The following is a 21,982-nucleotide window of genomic DNA, read 5'->3' as shown; positions in this document are numbered from 1 at the left end:
AGTACTTTCCACATCAGCAGATGGATCAGCATTCTGCGTATTGGTAAGATAAATAGAAATCTACATGTCTTAAACAATACAACAATCAGACAATGGTCACTTGGAAGGCAGTGAATGAACTAAAGCTGCCATGAAAGAAAAACAGCATTTGTTCTTGCCCTGTGGCTGACATATGTCAGTTTGCCTGTGGGTATCTGTGGTTTAGGATTTTCAGGTTTATGTGTACACAGAATAGTTTTAAATAGAGAGTTGTACTTTATCTTACTGAAAAAAATAGTTATCACAAATCACAGTTTCACTTAAAGTATATGATATGAAATGAATAATTAAGCAGAGATATTTCAGATTTTTTAAGGACAATGCTATATTTAAGTGCATTTACACACACACACTTAATTTACAAAAACACACTGACATGTCTGCTGGTTGAAATTGAGGCCTGGATCTTTACAAAACACACAAATAAGGAATTTCTGGGTCAAAACTTTTCTGTCTTTCTGGTAAAAACACAAACTCTTTCAAGCTACAGACACACACACAAAGCTTGCGGTGCAGCCAGTGTTAAGGCACCCTAGCTGCTTCATTTAGATCCAACTAAAGTCCGTTAACTACTACTACAGATAACCTACCGATTATCTTACATGTAAATCTTGCTAAACTTTAAAGTTAACCCCAATGTGTTCATCCTGAACTTTTCATGAAAGTCGAACATCTTTTTTTTTTGACAGCAGGTACCTATTTATACACTTGTGATTTGTACTTCACAGGGCAAGTTTTGGGTGATAATTTTGTAATATAATGTGATAATACAAAAACAAACCTTTTAAAAGACTAGTAAAATTGGGTATATAAACATATTTTATATTACTTTTCATTCATATACTTGGAATTCATTTATGTGAACTCACTATTTCTTTTCTAGTCTTCCTTAATATTCAGAGCTTCATGTATCTGACATCTCTGTTGTCAAACTGTTTTTTTAATGCCACACTTCAGAAAACCTTCAACATTTTTCCCTGGTAACAACACACCGTTTGAGAACTACTCCATTAACATAACAAGCATCTCTCTTTGGACCAGAGAAAATCAAGAAAATGCCTGGAAGAGGTTGAACCCCCGACCTTATTTCTGTTCGAAAATAGTACTATCATCTGCATCTCTATGTCACTGATATACAAGACCTAGACAGAATAAAGCTAGTCGGGTATTTAATGCCTTACCTGTAACTGAAATAGGAAACCAGGTAGCTCCCACAAATTACATATTAACAGTATTAAAACGTTGAGGTCCAATGAACAGTACTAGAGGGCACATTTGTTTGGATTATTCCTTTAGGGATAAAATTGTCTTCTACAGTGCACTTCTTTCTGAGTGTGTATTTTGTAGCTTAACACATTTGCATATACACTCATAAGTGATTTTATTAGGTACACTTTGCCAGTACTGAGACACTTGCCTTCAGAACTGCCTTAATTATTCATGGCACAGATGCAATAAGATCCTGAAAACGTTTTGATCCATATTGACATCATAGCATCTCACAGTTGCTACAAATTTGTCATCTGCACACCCATGATATACATCATTATACATCACATCCCAAAGAGGCTCTATTGGATTGAGATCTGTTGATTCTAGAAGCTGTTAGAGTACAGTGAACTCACTGTCATTTAAGGAAACCAGTTATTTGAGCTCTGCAAAATGGCATGTTATCCTGCTGGAAGCAGCCATCAGAACATCCAAAGATCCAAATGTTGCAAGACTTATCAGACCAGGTAATATTTTTCCAAGGTTTGATGTATTGTGCATTCATGATTGCTCTTCATATATTGGTTGTGATGAGTGGTTATTTGAGTGGCTGTTGCCTTTCACACAGCTTGAAGCAGTCTGGCCACTCTCCTCTGACCTCTGACATCAACAAGCCATTTTCACCCAGAGAACTGCTGCTCACTGGATATTTCCTCTTTATTTTGGACCATTCCCTGTAAACCCTAGAAACAGTTGTGTGGGAAAATCCCTGTAGATCAGCAGTTTCTAAAATACTCACACCAGACTGTCTGGCACTAACAACCAAGTTACATACAAAATCACTTAAATAACTTTTTCTTCTCCATTCTGATGATAAATTTGAACTTCAACAAGTCTACTTGACAATTCTAGCAGCTTAAATGCATTGAGTTGTTGCCATGCAAGTGGTTGATTAAATAGCTGCATTAAAGAGCGGTTGAACAGATGTATCTAATAAAGTGGCCAGTGAGTAAAGAACAAAAGATGCAAAGGTCCTCTTCAAATTCAAACCTTGGGATTAAAACCCCCCCAAAAAAGTATATTATTTACACACACTTTAAAAGGGGGTTCTTTATCCTTAGGGGCATCAGGAGATAATTGTTCAATTAAAAATAGCTGTTTTCTTAAAGTTACAGAGCACCAGACCCCAGTCAAACACTACTATTTGCGTATTAGAAATTAAGGGAACATATTAGCTATCACTAGCTTTGCTATAAATATATTGATGCTCAGTGTTGTCTGGCGTGTTAGTTTTACGCTCTACGATGACGCAGTATTACGAGCTGTCGTCCTTGGATGCTGATTGGACCCGCTGTTGACGAGGGGTGTGCCCGAGGAGAAACGAGGAAGTGGCGTTTCCCTATTGCAATAACAAAGTTGGAATGTTTAATAACAGCAGATGAGATAGAATAATCTAAAAACGAGTGTTAACCGTTACTGATAGTTAATAAAATGCCGAACTCACAGGTTCTATTCTGGTTTTAATACTGTTTTTAATACAGTGGAAAGTGGCAGTGCTCATATCAGACATGCACTTCACTTTAGATGTTTTTGTTTCATACTATAAGAGAAACATAATTTTTTAGCCTATGTTTTCTCACAAAGTCTGTATGAACTTTAAGTCTGATCTAACTTTTTAATTATCACATGTGGCCCCAAACCCTCGATAGGTATTCATGCTACGTGTGCGGGCAAATGGTTGACACCCCACTTTGATATTTATATTTGCTCCTCTGTGAGCTTTGGTTAAAGGAGCAGTCAGAGAGCAAGAAATAGTGCGCACTGAGCAAGGTCATTATATTTATTATTTTTCATATTAATGTTATTTATTTATTATGGATGTAGGGGTTGTACCGGCTGAATTTTAGTCTGCCCCACTGCTGTCGGGCTATTGTGTGGATGGAAAGAAAGCTGTGCTTATAGGGGGAGGAGGAGGTGAGGGCGAATCGAGCTGATAAGAGAAGTGGCTTATGGCTGGCTGGCTGCTGCTCGTAACCCATATATTTTGTTTTTATCGGTAACAAGAGGTTTTGTGGTTCGTGGTACAGGTCAAAATACATCAAACCACCGGAGCTACCGAGAGGACGGTAGCATGATAATCGTGGAGAGGGCCCGTATCTGCATTTTACTGCGCCTACACCGAATCCATTGAGTCGGTTACCAGCGTCCGACATGGGGAAGGAGGTAAATGGTGTTTCGCGGAGCCGGTTTGAGGTGAGTTAATTATTTCCATTAACTGACAGTCACTGAGACACATTAAAAATAGCCGATATAACCGCTACGATCCGGGCCTGCGTGTTGACTGTTGCTATAATTATTATAAAACTGCGCTTATGGGGAGGCTATTGATGCAGCTTCCGCAGTCAGTATTTGGGATTAGGTCAAACACTGTTGTGTTGTTCAAGCAACATATAGGCTGTCGAGGCCTGGCGTGGAGAGGACGCACGTTAGTGTTTTCCACTAAAGCCGACGTGCTGCTCGCAGCCACTTTCAAGGCATTTTGAGTGCTCTTTAAACGTTGTCCTCGTTTCCCTTTGCGCCGTCAAAACAAAGACAATGAGGCTACAGAGAGCACGCCGAGGAAAGCTTCGACACACGTCAACATAATGAGCAGAAGTGGAGGATTTAGTGGTTTCACTTTGAAAAGAAGCTGCTTAAAATTATCCTCATATGCAGGATTGTTATGTTCCCCCCTTCTCTCTTTTGAGACCTCGTTATGTATGCTATATCTATAGCCGCTGCGGCGGTGGTGGCCTCAGTCTGCTACCTGCACCCGGTGTTAGCACAAAATATCTGAAAATAGTGCCGAGCTATTACAGTGTAACACACATCATAACCTACACTCGTCTCAAAAGTACGCTGTCTACCTACAGTGTCGTTGTTGGGGGTTTTTTCCCCCCAATGCAAGGCTATTACCATAAACTTTGTGTCGCAGCCGCGCAAGCGTAGCTCAATATTTTGGTGCGAACTTATATACAAACAAATGTATCCGGCCACTGACATTGGCCTGTATAGCCCGAGCATTTGATGTTGTTTAATCCCCAGTTAGCGTGGGATTTGTGTGTGTGGTTTTATTTATTTTTAACGGTGAACAGCTGACGACTCAGGCCGTTACCTTCTGGCCCGACAGCTGCGGCGGAGCTGCTGTTTAAAGGTATCTGGATTTAGGAGAGGGGAGAAACGGAAATGGCGATGTTTTGCCTTCAAGATAAAAGTTTCTATTTTTCAAACATTCTGTAGTTAAGGTTTTGTGTTTTGTTGTTGTTTTGTGTAGTTCACAAATTTATGTACTTGTTTTTTTTTTTTTTTAACTTGAAGACATTTGATCTATTATAGCACCAATTCACAGCAACAGTTGCCTCAGGACACTTTTATATTGTAAGGTAAAGATCTTCAAATTTTTTAAGAAACCCCAACGATAATATGACCACCAATGAGGGAGCACTTGGCAACAGTGGGAAGGAAACACTGAATTTTAACGGGAAATAAACCTCTGGCAGAACCATGCTCGTGGAGGGACAGCCATCCACTGTGACCAGTTGTGGGAGCAGAGAGAGATGGCAGAAAAGGCAAACTATGGGAGATAAGCTGAATTTAATAATTGCCAACATGCAGTTGTGGTGTATGGACACATGGAGGGTGAAAAGAAATGAGTGAAGAGGAAATGGTCAGTGCATCATGGGAAGCCACCCAGCAGCCTAAGCCTGTTGCAGGAGCTGGATAGTTGAAGGCTCTGCTTCCTATTCTACTTTTAAAAACTCCAGGAAACACAAGTAAGCCTGCTGTCTAAGAACAAAATGCTACATAAGCATAACAATGTACTATGAAGGCTTTAAGATATGACTGGGCCTAATTATTTTACATTTTGTGTGTGTGTGTGTGTGTGTGTGTGTGTGTGTGTGTGTGTGTGTGTGTGTATACATACATACATACATACATCTGATTACGTACATCTGATTTTTAGGAAATAAAAAAAATAAAAAATCTGGGTATCGACATATCAGCCAGCAGTATGAAAATGGATGTTTTCATTGCTTATTAACTTTTAAGCAGTCTATTCAAAACACTAGATAATAACTTAAAGTGAAGATGCCGCTGGACTTTGCACCAGCAAATGATTAGCCGTGATCTGATCCGTTGGGGGCATCAGCTACTACTGTTCCATCAGATCCCATTGAACATACAAGTTGTACTTGGGTGTTTCAAGGAACCAATGCCAATCCTGACAATATTAGATGCTGAGTGACAAACTGAGTCCAAAGTTAGATGTTTGCCATCCAGAAGACTGCAGTTTGTGTCCTGTTTGTTCTTACCCACTATGTGAAGGGGTCCACTAAGACAAGCTAAGATAAGATGTGATGTAAATATTAAGTCAGGATTTGGGGAAATTCTTCAGTTACAACAGTTAAAAAACTAAAGTCAATGTAACAGAAATAGGAATATGTATCTAAAATAAACCTGGTATCTTGATAAGGTAAAGACTAATCTGAAATATAAATGCATATGTTAAAGAAAAATAAGTATAGTTTTAAATATTTACAAAATACTTATAAATAGAATATATAACAAGTAAAATATTTTCAGATCAACAACCATTTATATGTGGCAAGCATGATGTGTCATATTTGTTCCTATAACCTCATGCCATTGCCAAAGGACACTTAATGTATCTCTGTGAGACTCTAGCTGTTGACATATCTGCAGTCTTTGACCCCTTGGGAATGGGGAAGGGCTGGGATTCTGCAAAAAGGATCGAAACTGCTCTAAACAATGAAGCTGCTCAGCTGGACAAACTATGTGAAGCTTTGTAAATTACAGCTGTTGTTTTTTGTTTTTGACTTTTTTAAGTGGTTTGTGGTGGTGCAACATTTAGCACTGTCATCTCAAAGTGAGAAGGCCCTGGGTTCTGTGTGGAATTTGCTCGTTTGCCCCCGTGGCTCACAGATACTGCAGGTCAGAGAAATGGAAGTTGGGTTAATTGGTCATTCTAAATTGGCGATAGGAGTGTGGTCACACCGTGGCAGGGATCGACAGCGTCTGCTACTGTCAGTTGATGATATTGGCCAAGTAATCTATCAGTTGGGCTTAACTTATGATATGAGCTAAACAAAGCCTTTGTTGTTCACTAACCTAGGATTATAATTCCAAGCAAATTTAACAAATGGTATGCTCAGTAGCTTTTAGGTTTTGGTGGTTAGTTATAAGAAGCTTGAAACCAAATATGCTGGCTGGTAAGTCATCAAAAATGCAGTCTGCCAGTGAGTGTTTTATTTTGAAAGGCAGGGAAGGAAGTTGTGTTAAATACACAGCTCTGCTGCAAGCACTGAGCTGTTGCACTTTTATTCTGTTAACAAAAGACCACCCAACAGACTGGAAAAATAGATACTTAAATGGCCACTCATTGTATTCACTAATTAGAAAGAGTATGTAAACAACTATTTTGGAGGTTTAAACTGGTTTAAATTTCTGACCTTAAACAGGTTCCTTGACTTCACCATATTTAGTTGTGCCTAATTCAATCAGTGCATGTATGCAATAATAACCTAAAACTCAAATATAAGCCCCTCCTATCGATCAAACGACCAGGATTTAATTATTTATTACCAGGAAGGAATATTTACACATTTCCTAAAAATAAAATTACCCTTTGCCTCTGCAGTGGTTTACTACAAACTACAGAACACCCAGCTTGTTTTGTTTTTTGTTTGTTTGTTTGTTTTAACCCCCTGCATTACTGTTTATAACTGAGCAGTGGCCAAAACATAATGGTCACATTCATACTGCATCATTTTATGGTAGATTACAAAAGGGTACTGTGTGTGGCTGTTGACCACGGACATCTGCTTCTTTTGAAACGGCCCTGGATTATTTGGCCAGAAAGCAACGCTCTGGAAGGCGTGCTGTCAGAGTCAATTTGCCCCAAATCCAAACAGAAAATGTCTGTCCCTTCTTACTCCCTCAAAATTTTACACGTCTGCGCTGGCAGGCAGCCCCCGCATACAGCTGTGTGAGTGTGTGTGTGTGCAGCTTGAGAAAGAGTTTGTGTTTTTATCAGAAAGACATAGAACAGCTTTGACCCCAAGATGCCTTATTTGTGTGTGCGCGTTTGTGTGCTTCGTAAAGATCCAGGCCTCAATTTCAACTGGCAGACGTGACAGTCTGTTTTTGTGAGTTGATGAATGGGTTTATGTGCACGTCCCTCAAAATCTGACGCTATTGTGTGGCTTCAGGATACACACCAATAATCAAAATAGAACTCTGTTGGGACCTTTAAATCATTCCCTTTGTTAAAACGGGGTAAATAAATCTTTCTTTTTGGAATTGGTGGTATTTGTTTCTATCAAGTAGTGCAAATAAGAATTGACAAACACCTTGTTGATCTTGTCATAAATCTTTTACCTCATGTAATTAACATGTGCCTTCTGCCACTTTTTATTTACAAGCCAGATCCGCCCCTGGTATAAACGTTTTGTTTTCTGAATGTTTGGAGAAAAATGGATTGAGCCAGATGTTACTTCATTCATCCTGTTGTGATTGAGTACGTGTTTCCAAGGACCATTGTCTCAACATCTTGCATTCAGTGATTTAGCACAGTATCATTTCCCACAAATTATGGGAACCCTAAATTCCTCAGTAAGAAGGGTGTGTGTAGCTGGGACTCAATAAATGCAAATTTATTGTCTCTTTGTTTACTGTGACTTTTTTTCTCTGAATTGGAGTCAAATTTGTGCTCACACAGCATGCAGTTATTTGTGTGGAAACCCATTTAGCTGTTTGCTGAAGCTCGAATTATTTGTCTTAGAGTCACAAAAATATATGGTACTGTAACCAATTCCAGTTTAAAGTTTCAGTACTTACTGTTTTGAACACTGGGTCTTACTCAGTAGCACGTGTACTAAGACGGATATGCATGCAGGAAAGATAAGATGAAAGCATAGGCCATCACAGCCTTGTAGTTGACAGTACAAAGTCCCACCTCGCTGTGGCCTGTGTTAGTTTATCTTCTGTCACCCTTCGTGTTTTCTGGGAATTGACATTGAATCCATCTCAGCTGATGAGATTATGATCTTTTATCCTTGCTTATGTGTTGGGGCCGTCCTTGAGTGAGGAGAGGGGATGAAAGGGGCCCCAGTCACTTTGTGATAGCCTCCAGGACTGATATTATCTTCTCCACCCTTTTAGATGTTCACAAATAGTGACGAGGCAGTCATCAATAAGAAGTTACCTAAAGAGCTGTTGCTAAGGTGAGTGACGTTTTGATGCACTTTAACTTACTTGCAGTTTTTTTTTTTTTTATTGTTTGTTTTTTGAGGAAAGCAAAATTTGCATGTTGAAATTTCCACAGTCACATTCATGACTTTACTACGGCACAAAATCATACTCAAAGGCAGCACCTCCATCCTCTGTGTGTTACCCTAACACACGCAAATATTGTGTGTCTCACAATCATATCGTTTATGTTCACTTGCCCTTTTTAAACAAAGATTCCAAACACTAGGATGCCAATTTCTCTTGGCTCTACACACCCACTGCTCAACCAGTGCTAAAAGCATAATTACAAACAGGTGCTCGTGGTTATAAAACTTTTAAATTGATTTGAGAGAAAAAAAAGGGGGGGGGGGTGCTCACAAGCCTCTTAGCAAACAGCAAATGAAGGCCATAACTCAAACCTCAGCCTTGCCAGCCAAGCTGTCTGTGTTGCGGCTGCTGACTCTGTGCTGCTTGGCCTGGTGCAGTGCTGTGATTTGTGAGGCTGGCAGACTGCTGCAACTCACTGCATCCCTGCTTCAACCCCAATTCAGTTTTTTGCTGCATTGTAGGATCCTCTAATCGGTATCCAACTATATTCCTTAGAAAGAAATGCTTTCCCCGTCAGGACCTCACTTTAAGAAAACATATCTGTTCTGCAAGCAGGGAAATGTATTTTGATGACAGTAAAAGCAATATTAGCTGATTTAGTCAACACCACTCTGCTGTTAGGGGAAGCACACACAGGGTTGCGTTGAGGGCAGTAAAGAGGAAGCTTCTGGCAGCGGGGATCATGGTCTCTAAACCGTCCCTGTCTGTCTTCTAGAATCTTCTCCTTTCTGGATGTGGTGACACTCTGTCGCTGTGCCCAGGTCTCACGGGTGAGTCTGTGTTCACAAGGTGTGCGTGTGTGTGGTTTCAGTTATAGTATGTGTTCTGCGTGTGCATGCTAAATAACTCAGAATTTCTGTCCACTCCCCTCCGCTCCCTGCTTTTAGTCCTGGAATGTTCTGGCCTTGGATGGCAGCAACTGGCAACGAATCGACCTCTTTGACTTTCAGAGGGACATTGAAGTTGGTTCATTTCATTATATCTTATTACTAACAGATGCGATCATAAATGTTTGCAACTCCAAATATTAAAAACGAAATCATGCTTCAAATTTGACCCATCTGCCCTTCATGGTAGTCTTCTTACACAGAACTGTGCCCCTTAAAGTGCAGTTGCTATGTTTTTTGGGCCCCGCCTGGAAGTTCCACTTTTATCACCTTCACTGGATCTTCAGCTTGCAGTTTGTTTGGATCTCCTTGGGTGTATCAATAACCATCTATGGCCCTAGGTTTGAGCCTATCCCAGTATCAACATAGTTTTAATTGTGAAGAAGATGATGAAGTCAGAGACTAATTTGATGAGCAGGATGGTTTGTGGGTGAAAACTGTTTGGGTATGGTGTAAAACTGCATTTTTAGTACCACAGTTTAGGTTATTTCAGTCATATGTCCTCCATAGAACAGCTCTGGGGAATAGTAGAACTCCACTTTGACAGTCTAACCCTGCAAGATGAATTCTCAACCCCATCAATGTGTAAAAAATAATAAATAAATAATGACCAGTATGCTCCTGGTTGTACTCCCCTTATAAGCAGCCATGGTCTGTGAGTCACAGAACAATTTCTAACCACCAGAACACATTAATGCTGTGTCAGTTTTGAGATCCACAGAGAAATCGCAGATATGCGGTTTATGCGAACGTGACCTGCGATGAACTCTAAGAGACCAATGTAAAAATGGCTGGGAGGCTTTCTAGTGCAAGAGGAGTTGATCTTGAAGAGTAAATGAGCCAAATGTAAACCATGTGTGTCATCTTTGTTTGTTTTAGGTGGAGTCTGTGAACTTTATGATCGCAGCTTATATGTCACTTTATACTCGGTACTTTAAAGGTGCTGTAGAAACAAATACAGCAGAAAGAGTATGTTTCTTTTTGTTGCAGGGTCGAGTGGTGGAGAATATTTCAAAGCGATGTGGGGGATTCCTTAGGAAGCTGAGCCTGCGGGGTTGCCTGGGTGTGGGTGACAGTGCCCTGAGGTGAGTTTAGTGAGGACCTCGCCTAATTGAAATTCTCATACTAGTTCAGACCCTGAGGGGAGATAATGAGAGAAGTGCAGAATGACTGATATCACACAAATGTTTCTTTTTCTCTTTCTCTCTCTCTCTCTTTAGGACTTTCTCACAGAACTGCAGGAACATTGAGGTGCTTAATCTGAACGGTTGCACCAAGATCACAGACAGGTATAGTAACAGTCCATGCAGCAGTGCGGTTAATGTATCTAACATATCATAATACACTTTTTATCACTGTATTGTTCTTCTGCAGCACGTGTAATAGCCTCAGTAAGTTTTGTCCAAAGCTAAAGCACCTGGACCTCGCCTCGTGTACCTCCATCACCAACCTTTCACTCAAAGCGCTCAGGTATGGCCAGTTGTTATTTTGATATGCTGTTTTCCCACTAATTTTAAAGCACATATATCAAAGTGAACCTGTTATGTCTGTTCTTTTTTGTCCCTCTCAAACATAATGTTACAGTGGTGAATACCTTCTATTAAACATGACCATTTAGCTGAGTTCCAGAATAAATATATGAAGCCGGAAATTAGCTTAATAAGTCCCTTCAATCCTATGTACTACTTGTTGGCTGTGATTCATTTTTTCTTTTTAAACCTACACAAGTCACAGAAGAGATACGAATAATGTGAGAAGATTTCAATTTTGTTATGCATTTAACATTTCCCCTAATTGTCATTGCACCTTTCATTCTTTGCAAGTTTCCGCTGCTCACCCTTTTCTTTGTTCTATTCTCAGTGAGGGTTGTCCTTTGCTGGAGCAGCTGAACATTTCCTGGTGTGATCAAGTCACGAAGGATGGCATCCAGGCCCTGGTGCGCTCCTGCCCTGGTCTCAAATGTCTTTTCCTCAAGGGCTGCACCCAGGTACACACGTGATTATGTTATAATAAGTTGCTGGCAATTTCATTCTGTGTAACATTTTATTGAACACATTGGGGAGACCGTGGCTCAGGGGGTTGGGAATCGCATCTGTAACCGGAAGGTCACCGGTTCGATCCCTGGGCTCTCTGTCCTGGTCGTTGTGTCCTTGGGCAAGACACTTTACCCTACTTGCCTACTGGTGATGGCCAGAGGGGCCGATGGCGCGATATGGCAGCCTCGCTTCTGTCAGTCTGCCCCAGGGCAGCTGTGGCTACAACTGTAGCTGCCTCCACCAGTGTATGAATGTGAGAGTGAATGAATAGTGGTATTGTAAAGCGCTTTGGGTGCCTTGAAAAGCGCTATATAAATCCAATGCATTATTATTATAAAACTTTTTTTATAAGTCAAAGTAGTGACTTCTTAGGTGCTCTGTTTTCTATCAGTCAACACTGTAGTGAATAGGGTCCACTTTAATCTTAGACTTTTTGTCATCTTCCCTTTCACTAGTTCTTCTTATTTATTGCAAGAAAAAGTGGCAGCTGCACACATAAAAGAAAAATTTTCCCATGCAACAAAGCATACCATCAGGGACAGACATTGGATTAAAAAAAAAAACAACAAAAAACCCAATAAATAAATAAAAAGAACAGTCTGCGCTGATTTAGTCTTTTTCTCTTATGAAATTCCTTATTGAGATATCAGTTTTCTTTCCCAATGCTTCCCAATCTTTTCCACAGCTAGAAGACGAGGCCCTAAAGCATATCGGAGCTCACTGTCCGGAATTGGTCACATTGAACTTGCAGACATGCTCAGTAAGTACATTTAACAAGAATAGAAGAAACACAGAACACGGACATCCAGACCCTAAAGCCTGCTCACACAATCCAGTTAGTCCCCTCTGCATCTCTTTCTCGTCTCATATCTCGTCTTTGATTTTTGTCATCGTTTCACTATAGCTTTCTTTTTGTTTTCTTTTTCTAAGCAAGCTTTCTTTTACCTGTTCTTAACATGTATATTATGAGTTTTCTAAAACACCACATACCAATATAATAAAAAAACTAAAATGTGTTACTTTTAATCATTTTACAACAATATCGACAGTAGTAGAAAGACACCATATCAATTGTTAAAACTAATTTTTTAAAATGTATGCTCTTTATGAATTTGATTAAATATTTCTTGACGGTTGTGGTGGGTAAATGCTCAAATGGAAAAGAGGGTAATTAAAAATAAAAACAGAACTAGGTTAAATACAAACTGTTTGTATTTAACCTAGTAAATAAAGAGCATCCCAAAGAAAGTGATGCTTTCATATTAATATGAAGTTGACACTTTGATATTATTCTGCTTTTCGTTATAGTTTGTATAACTGATTTTGGACACAGGGTTGTACACTGTTTGCTTTTGCACATCTACCAGAGAGCACAACACAGAGAAGTTTTGCCTGGCATGTTTTTACATTTCACAGTGGATGTTGATTTGATTCACTTCCCTCATACACAAACACATACTGTGTCTTTCTGTGAGCAGCAGATCACAGATGAGGGGCTCATCACAATTTGCCGGGGTTGTCACCGCCTGCAGTCTCTGTGTGTGTCAGGTTGTGGCAACATCACAGATGCCATCTTGCATGCTCTGGGACAGAACTGCCCCCGCCTCAGGTGACGTCACACACCTACACATCAAACTTTGTTCTGAGTTTTGCGAGAAACTGCAAAATATTTAATTTGTTTTACATAAAAATCCAACTAATCTTTGTTTCAAGAGTGTTTGTCCTGGCTGCCTGATGTTCGGGAGACTGTTCATACGCTTTCAAATTCCAAAAAGAAAGACCTGAATTCTCATTTTAAGCTTAAAGATTGCAGGATTGAGGTAATGGAATGGAAATAAAAGATATTACACTGACCCGTCTGCAGTACAGATATCTTGAGGCCTGTGACTGTAGAGCCAGTTACCTTTTTAAGTGTGAAATAACTCAAAATTTTGGACTCTAAGTGATCCTTCAACTGTATAACTCTTCATTGTGTTCCTCCTTTTAGAATATTAGAAGTGGCTCGCTGCTCTCAGCTTACAGACGTGGGCTTCACTACATTAGCAAGGGTGAGTGTGGTGTCTGCCTCTTGGTTGCATTGCAGATAAATGGCAAGCAGAACTTTGGATCCAACAAAATCCTTTAAAATGCATAAATCCATAGTGATTATGCAATCTCTTTTCTTCTCTGTTATTTCTCTCTATAGAATTGTCACGAGCTTGAGAAGATGGATTTAGAAGAATGTGTGCAGGTAAATAAACAATATGGTATATAATGGTTGAACTGTTTTCTCCTTTTCTTCGCTTAAGAGAATTTTGTTTCTTTCACTTTTGCATCAGATCACAGATGGAACACTCATCCAGTTATCTATCCACTGCCCCCGTTTGCAAGTCCTGGTAAGTGTGTGCTTGCCACTTAAACATATTTTGCTCCTGCAGCATTTTCAAGCATAATGTCATGGCTGTTTTCATAGACAGTTTAGTAATAGAGCATCTGTATTGGTACCACAATGTTCCTGCAGAGTCTGTCCCACTGTGAGCTGATTACTGATGATGGCATCAGACACCTCGGCAGCGGCCCCTGTGCTCACGACCGTCTGGAGGTGATAGAGCTGGACAACTGCCCCCTGATCACAGATGCCTCACTGGAGCACCTGAAGAGTTGCCATAGTCTGGATCGCATCGAGCTCTATGACTGCCAGCAGATCACTCGCGCCGGTATTAAGAGACTAAGGGTGAGTTGTGTGGGCTGCGAGTAATGAGTAAGTGCTTGTTCAGTTGCAGAATGTATGGTAAACACAAATTGTACTGCTGATGTAAATGTATTCAATTTCTTTTTGACTGAATAAATCTTACCACACTTGTGAAAAACACAATTTTCATAGGACTGTAAGCAGCCCTGTGGGGAAAAAACCCTAAATACATCCTTACTGCTTCTTCTTGAGTAAGTAGCAGCCGGGTGTTGCGAGTCAAATGCACTTGTTTAACTGATCATCAGCAAATGTGACCCCCACTATGAAAGCAGATGTTTCATAGTAGAGTTCGTAGTGATGTTTCATGGTATTTCCAGGAGTGGACGTTCCAGTCAATTTTCACTAAGATGACACAATGCAAAGAAAACCCAAGCACTAGATTTCAGACACTGCAGGTCTCAGTAAGCATTTTCAATGTTCATGACAGGACAATTGGGCAGAAATAAAAAGCACTAAACAGACATGGCTTGTTTGGAAGGTTTGCCAGTAGAAAGCCTTTTCTCTCTAAAAATAGGCAGCATGGCTTAGGTTTGCAGATTTGCGTCTGAATAAATCACAAGGCATCTGGAAGAATTTCAGATAAGATCAGCGTGAGCATGTATGGTGGAAACAAAGTACTGCATATTAGCAGTATGTAACTTTTAAACATTTTGCAGCCACAGGATCTGGACACCTTGCAACCATTGAGTTGACCATGAACTCCTCTGTATACCAACATATTCTAGAGTCAAATGTGAGGCCATCTGTCCAAAAGCTAACTCTGAGCTGAAACTGGGTCATGCAGCAGGACAATGATCCCAAGCACAGCAGCATGTCTACAACAAAATGACTGAAAAAGAAAAGAATCATGGTGTTGCAAAGGCACAGCCAAAGTCCAGACGTAAACCTGACTGAAATGCTGTGGCCGTACTTTAAGCGAGCTGTGCATAAAAAAGGCAGTGTTGTAAAGAAGGGTGCGACATTCCTCCTCCAACATTCCTCCTCAGCAATGTTAGAGATGAATAAAGTCATCTTGAAAACAACTGATTCAGTTTATTGCTGCTAAAGACGGTTCAACAATTTATTGAATCATGGGATGGGTGTGTAGTTTTTTTGTTTTTTTTGTTTTTTTTTACAGGATTTTTTTTTGTAAAAAACAAACAAACAAAAAAACGTTTTGTTTTTTTTTCACATCATTTGTTAAAATCCAAATGTCTGTCTCAGCTAGAGCAGACATTTAACTACCTAGCACAAAGTTTGTGTGATTAACCTGTGTGTTGAGTTTTGTCACTGGTGTATGCTCTACCCAGGCACCAGGCTTTGTAAAAAGCATACAGAATATTTCAAGTAGTTGTAACAAGTAAAACAGACAACTCCTGTCGTGTGTAATGTATAAGGAAAAGGACAACTAAAGACAATGTCTGGACTTGATTCTCCCGACATTGTCCAGAGTTCTTGTGTGAAACCACTATGGATGTTTAGTTGTTTACCTTTGTAAACAATGCTGTGTAGCAAGAGCACAAACACTACCACAAAGGTATTGCATTCTTAGAGTTGCTTTGTCAGTCAAGCCATTTGTCCTTTTACAGAAGAATGCTGAAAATGCAAACTACTATCACTATTGATGTAGGAGGTTAGACTGGTGCTCTCTAACCTTTCCTCCTCATCAGCATGATCACGAAGTATAGATGTAATGCAGAGGGTGGAATCAGACAACACAGATTCATGCATTTTGTCCAAATGAAACTCTGTCTGAGTCATCGATCCACCCACATGAAGTGATGAATCAAAACTTAAGCTGTGAAAAACAAACTGTCTCCTTGACAGCAGTGAGTGAACACTCTGTCCAGATCAAGTCAGACTTCACTGAATCCTATGTTAGTCTTTGAATTTGAATGAAAATCAGACATAGCCTGACTGTGTCGACAGCAGTTTGACATCGTTTTTGATTACTGAAACAAAAATAAACTTGAGGTTTGCAGCAAAGCTATAGCTACTGGTGTACTAAATGTTCCAGAACAGCTTTCCACATATTTGTACGAGCGATTAATACATTTCCATCTGTTTCTCTCTCGTTTATGTTTTTTTACTACAGACTCATCTGCCTAACATCAAAGTGCATGCATACTTCGCTCCTGTCACTCCACCCCCCTCAGTCGGGGGCAGCCGTCAGAGGTTTTGCCGCTGCTGTGTCCTGCTATGATGTAAAGCGAACAGCCCCCTCTTCCCTCTCGCTGTGTCCCTCGTACATGCTCCCTGCAGCCAGTCACTTGACCCCTGACCTGCTCCCCCCCACCACTCCTGGCCCCTTGTCACAGACTACATGCTGGTGTGTCCCCCTTTTGGAGCTGCAGAGAGAGGGAGAGAGCCAAACAACACTACAGGATCTTGGGTAACCTTCCCCAAAACGTTCTTAAATCTTACCACTGCACACAAACAGAACATATACAATAGGCTTTAATACAAGCTCAAGTGAAGAGACACATTTACACAGATTAACTTTTGGAGGACATTCGTGGGCTGTGTTCAGTGGACACACCAGTATTACAAAGAAGTTTTATGTTTTAAAAAATGTTATCACCATTGAGGGATTTAACTCGTCATCAAATGAAGTACAACAAAAAATCCTAACGAATGAGTCCGTCTTTCAAACGGAAAACCATTACAGCTTTTTACTTATCAAGCACTTTGAGCTTTTAAACATGGCTGAAAGATCCCACTCAAACTCCCAAACACAATTCCCTTAGTGTTTAAAGGTCAACTCAACAGCTACCTCTAGACAGGAACTGCACTTGAGTACGACCAGTGTTCGCTTGGTTCTACAGGCTGTTTATTTCAAAAGAGGGGCAGCGATGTAGCCACCTAACTGCCAACATCCCCACAAGAATGCAGCAGAAACTTTGATTTTTTTAATGTTATTTTATTAAGAATACTTGCAGCTATTTGCACTTACAATAAAGCAATGATGAGACACTTTGCAAAACCGGCATCTCAAAATTGAAGACTACTAACAACTAACAACACACACACACATAAATAAAAAAAATCTTCAATTAACGCATACACTGCGCTTGCAGCGAATATGCCCTCACCTCTCTCTGTCTCTCTCTGTTACAATCAGAAGCTTCAATATAGTGCAGAGGAAAAATAAAAAAGACAAAGTTTAATATTTTTCTAAAAATGGACAATTAAGGCTTACAAGTGGGGACTTGAGAAGATGCCAAATGTTGCATGTAACACCTCTAGTTTTTTAAAATCTCAATGTAAATATGTGAGGACTGCGGGAGTCAGAGAGTTGAAGCCAGATAAACAGCAACATGATGATATGAGACTGGGCAGAAATTACCGTCGATGAGTCTTTCTGAGGAGTCTCGAGCATGCTTGTTTACGTGCAGATGTGCGTGAGAATATGTGCTGGAGCTTTTGGAGAGTAAAAAAAAATGACCCAGTACTCGATATGGAGTGAAACAAACTGATGCTGGCATGTGAAGGCTCATGTCAACAAAAGAAGACGTTAAAAAGATACTTTTTTTTTTTTCTTTTCTCTTTTGTCAACAAAAAAGGTCCGACCGCATTAATTCATGGTGTCAGACCAGGACAATGGAAAGAAAAAGCCAACTGAAAACAATCAAAGTAAAGCTATTTTCAGTTAGTTTGATTTCATTAAGTCAAGCTTGTTTTCGAGTCCTTGATGGTTCCAATGACGAGGAACTGGTGAACCCCACGCAGTGGCGGAAGGATGTGCTTGATGTTGGAGTGGCATCTGCGACTTCTCAACTTCTATGAGGCCTTTCAGGGGACGGAGTGATAGTGTGCTGCACCCTGCCACCTGTGACCTCCTCAGTCTGTCTGGGACCAGTGATGCTGCAGGAGGTTACAACCAGATCAGACTGGTGGAGGAAGTTGACTGAATCTTGAGCGCACAGCTCTGGCCTGCTGACAGATATGATGGAATGATTTTTGTCACAAAAGAGGGCTATAATGGACTTCAGCCCCCTCCCCTGCCCTTTAAAGTATTGGCGCCTTTTCTTATGGATTATCTTGTCCTACACTTGCACCGGCTTCATTCATTATCTCCTGTTCCCTTTTCATTTTATAAATGTGTCTTTTACTGCTTTCTCCTCTACACGATTTTCCTCTGGAGCTTTCTTTGTTTTTCTGTTTTGCTGTGGTTTGGATTCTGCCTGTTTGTGTTTGAAGTCACAAGTTCAGTGTCTCCAAGTTGAGTTTGAGCCCTCTTCCAGTCCTTAGTTTTGATCTGATGGAGTTTGTTTTTATCCAGAGTTTATTGTTAATGTCCAGAGTGTAGTCTTTGTCCAGGAGAAGTGTTCGCACCAGTGCAATTGTTTGAAATGTTAAATGTGAGTCAGATTTATTTTTAAATTTCTTTTAATCTAGGGCTAACGGTCACAATGACGTGTATGTATGACGTACGGTCTGCTTATTGAATGTTTCCATCAAGGAGAAGGACGGAAAGATTTTCTTTTCCCCCCCGTTAAGTGTGCTTTTCTCTTCTTCATTTTTATGCCTTGCCGTTCCAAATGGGATCCGTCCCATAATGCACCTATCCAAATGCTTCAATACAACAAAAACAGGAAAACTCACTGCAAAATTTTGATTACCTGCAAATGCCCCTGTGCTTTGGTTTTGATGTGCTCAGCAACAGGCATCTATCACGCAAAATGCAGAGTGATGATTCTGTTCGGTGTGTCTGCGTGCGTGCGATTTGACAGCTATGACAAGCAGGATAATACAAGCCGAGATGAATCCAGTGTAATCCAGTCTGATCTGTTTTGTTTGAATGGGGTTTATGGGGGATTAGAGAAGAACCAAGAGTCTTCTCTAAGTGGAGTAATGTAATGCACTCTGTCACTGTGCTCTGGTTTTAAGACTGTTAACTCAAGGAAAAAGAAAGTCAGGGAATCTAGTCTGTGAGCTGGGATGTCAAATCTGCTTGTCCTCGTCGTGCACCAGTTAAGTCATAAACGCATGCCGACAACATGGACTACAACTAATAGTACTCAACTTGCTCCTGAAGGTTTTATATATGTACAAAAGAAATGACTTGTCACCTGTTTTTTATTTTTTTTTGTTTTGTTTTGTTTTTTGTTTTTTTTCCTTCTTTTTTCATGGTACAGAAATACACTACAGGCTCTACACAGCAAAACACCAGACTTATTTTCCCTTACAGTAACAAAACACCTTTGTGTGTGCGTGTGTCAGATCTTCCACCAGTTTACACAGAAGTCGAGCTGTTACGCTCTGGGTCCGTTTGTTTGATCCTAAACACTGGAGTAAGGTTGTGGATAAGGACAGAGGCAGAGGGTGTGTGTTCAGGGTAGATTGGCACCTGAGATATTTAAACAAAAAAAAGTTTTGACAATGACTGTAGTTAAATTACTGTAAATCTCTTTTTTTCTTTTTTCTTTTTTTTACAATTAACCGATTATAAATGAATATGTACGTATGAATAAATATATACCTATATTATTAAGAGTTGTTTGCACCTTGTTCTCACTTTGTGGTTAATGGTGGTTTATCATCGCAGCAGTAGATGGCAGCAATGAGCCACTCTCCTCTCTGCTGCTATGATTTCAGCTCTCAGCTTATTTCAGGATCCAGTTCTGAATCAATTATTCAATAAGTAATTGACTTGCTTCAGTTAGGAAAAAAACTGGTTAAACTAGAAGCCCCAGACTGGAATATATAATTATTATTAATATAATTTTTTTTAATTCTTTTTTTTTTTCTTTAGCTACGTGTCAAATAGAAGTAAATGTGGCTGTCGTAAAGGAAAAATACAGGTGGTATTGATTTCAATCATAATGGAAAACGTGAGCCAAAATGCACAAAAACCCTGAAACTGAAATAAAATGAATCCTCCTCTGATTTTTAAATATCTACCAATACCCCTGCACTCCTAACATGACGTGCCCTAAAGTCTCTTCCAAACATGGAAAAGCCTTACAGCAAAAAGCAAACATTTGAAATATGAACAATACTTTTTCGTGTTTAGCATAGCATTAATACATGTCTAAATTTATTTCTTGATTTCCTGTAATGTTAGTGTGACTAGAGATGAATCCAAAGACATAAGTTCTTCCTGTATGCCTTAATTAATTTGTCAGGTATTCATATATACATGTAACTCCTCAGGCTGTCTACATGGCTACAATAACATTTCTACAATATATTAAAAAAACAGTTATCTGAAGACTCAGGTCAGGCTACCAGAGCCTCAAAGTCAGTGACAGTCTTTAAAAAGGTCTGATTGTATCCTTTATTCGAGATCGAGCTTATTATAAAAGTATTTTAATCACAAATGCAGACAAGCAGTTGGGTATAGTGAAAAACATTGTCACATTGGTGACTGTGGGTTCAAATGTGAGCTCACAACATACTGCATGCAAAGTCATGCAGCTATGTTTGTTTGCACTTACATTCAGATGTCTGAGGTGGAGGAGCAGATGAACAATCTGTATCAATTTAATGCGATGGAAAGAGCTGCAGCCCTGGTCCTGTAGCTGCACCATGACGACCGCTGTCAGGACTGGGATCTGTCCTCCGCCGCATGGGACTCATTTTGTTCCTCTCATCCTCCCATTGTTTCCTCATGTGTCTAAATCAGTAAGAGATCAAATGTGTTTTCACTCCGTTTTAATGTTCATTTTTAGCCGGGGCGTGTTCTGGCACCTGGGGTATCACATGGAGGATGAAAGGTGAGTAGCTTTGAGGGGAAAATTGAAATGAGTGTGTGTGTTTCCCTCATTCAGCTCTCTCAGCTGTTCTGAGTTCAAACATTGTTGGATCAGATCACAGCTCATAGCACAACACTGCACCGAGATATTTAACTTAAGTTTATTTTTAACAGCAGACACTGCTATACACTAGAAAACTGAATGCTTTTTTGTTTTGGGTTTCTCTTTTTTTTAAAACTTCCAGCAGTCACTCTGTTGTGTGCTGTTCTCTGGCTCTGAGTGAAGCAATAATGAATGTGATAACAGAGGCTTCCTCTCGTAGCCTTTCTTCTTCCTCCATTCTCTAGCACACCCCCGCCCAAAGAGTTTCTGACAGGAAACTTTGATGTCAGCCTTTGGAGAAAAAACGCTTTGCAGACAGAAGAAGAAGGAAAAAAAACTTGAATCAAATTTAGAAGTCCTTCTCCATGCCACTCTGTTAATATTAGCATTGAACTCCTTTTGAAATGCCATTATTATTTAACCCACCCTGTCTGTCACCTGTGTGTTTTATAAAGGAGAGAAGCAATAGGAACTTGTCCCAGAACGCTGATTAAACCAGGTAGGAAATGAGATTGCATTTAAAAGCAGGTAGCAATACTGATGCCACTTTAAATTAAGCTTTAATTCTGTGGGCAGCAGCTGGTAGCCACACTTTCAGTATTCACTGCTGTAGGGTGCAGGCAGAAAATGAAGAGGAATGGATGATAACAGAACAAAATTGTCTCAATATAGTTTCTCTAAAACTCCGAATAATTCTAACACAGCTCAGCCTATACTCATTGCTCTTCTTCTGAAGAGGAAGATGCCTGCTCTGATTCACTGCTTAATCAAGCAGCAGAAGGCTCTCTAGCGTCTTGTGTGTTCTTGTGGCTTCTTAATTCCTTTTTGCATGTCTATCTAATGTATAGCCTTAAAATCACAATATATTTTTAAAAGATATCCGTGTCTGTGAGTTACTGTATG

General features: G+C 40.0%; 1 protein-coding gene across 4 annotated transcripts; it reads left to right on the top strand.

Annotated features, from left to right (window-relative positions):
* The first annotated feature begins 26 nt into the window (after positions 1-26).
* Positions 27-19,775, top strand: fbxl20 (F-box and leucine-rich repeat protein 20). Of its 4 annotated transcripts, none has more exons than XM_086289808.1 (16): positions 27-43; positions 3,336-3,501; positions 8,470-8,531; positions 9,362-9,416; positions 9,534-9,608; positions 10,524-10,618; positions 10,754-10,822; positions 10,908-11,003; positions 11,394-11,520; positions 12,255-12,329; positions 13,048-13,178; positions 13,557-13,617; positions 13,755-13,799; positions 13,888-13,944; positions 14,070-14,282; positions 16,375-19,775. In XM_086289808.1, the coding sequence occupies exons 2-16, from the start codon at positions 3,460-3,462 to the stop codon at positions 16,480-16,482; spliced, it is 1,311 nt and encodes a 436-aa protein (XP_086145934.1). In that variant the 5' UTR covers positions 27-43; positions 3,336-3,459; the 3' UTR covers positions 16,483-19,775. The 4 variants fall into 4 exon arrangements, with proteins under 4 accessions (XP_086145934.1, XP_086145932.1, XP_086145933.1 ...); XM_086289806.1 differs by lacking the exon at positions 27-43 and adding an exon at positions 2,956-3,078; XM_086289807.1 differs by lacking the exon at positions 27-43 and adding an exon at positions 3,203-3,222.
* The last annotated feature ends 2,207 nt before the right edge of the window (positions 19,776-21,982 follow it).

This window comes from Aulonocara sp. 'chitande type north' Nkhata Bay, linkage group LG4 (genome assembly GCF_057382095.1).
Source record: "Aulonocara sp. 'chitande type north' Nkhata Bay isolate Kocher_YH1m ecotype deep benthic linkage group LG4, A_spYH_male_GT1.1, whole genome shotgun sequence".
NCBI classification, from domain to species: domain Eukaryota; kingdom Metazoa; phylum Chordata; class Actinopteri; order Cichliformes; family Cichlidae; genus Aulonocara; species Aulonocara sp. 'chitande type north' Nkhata Bay.
This window is presented reverse-complemented; position numbering and strand designations above follow the sequence as displayed.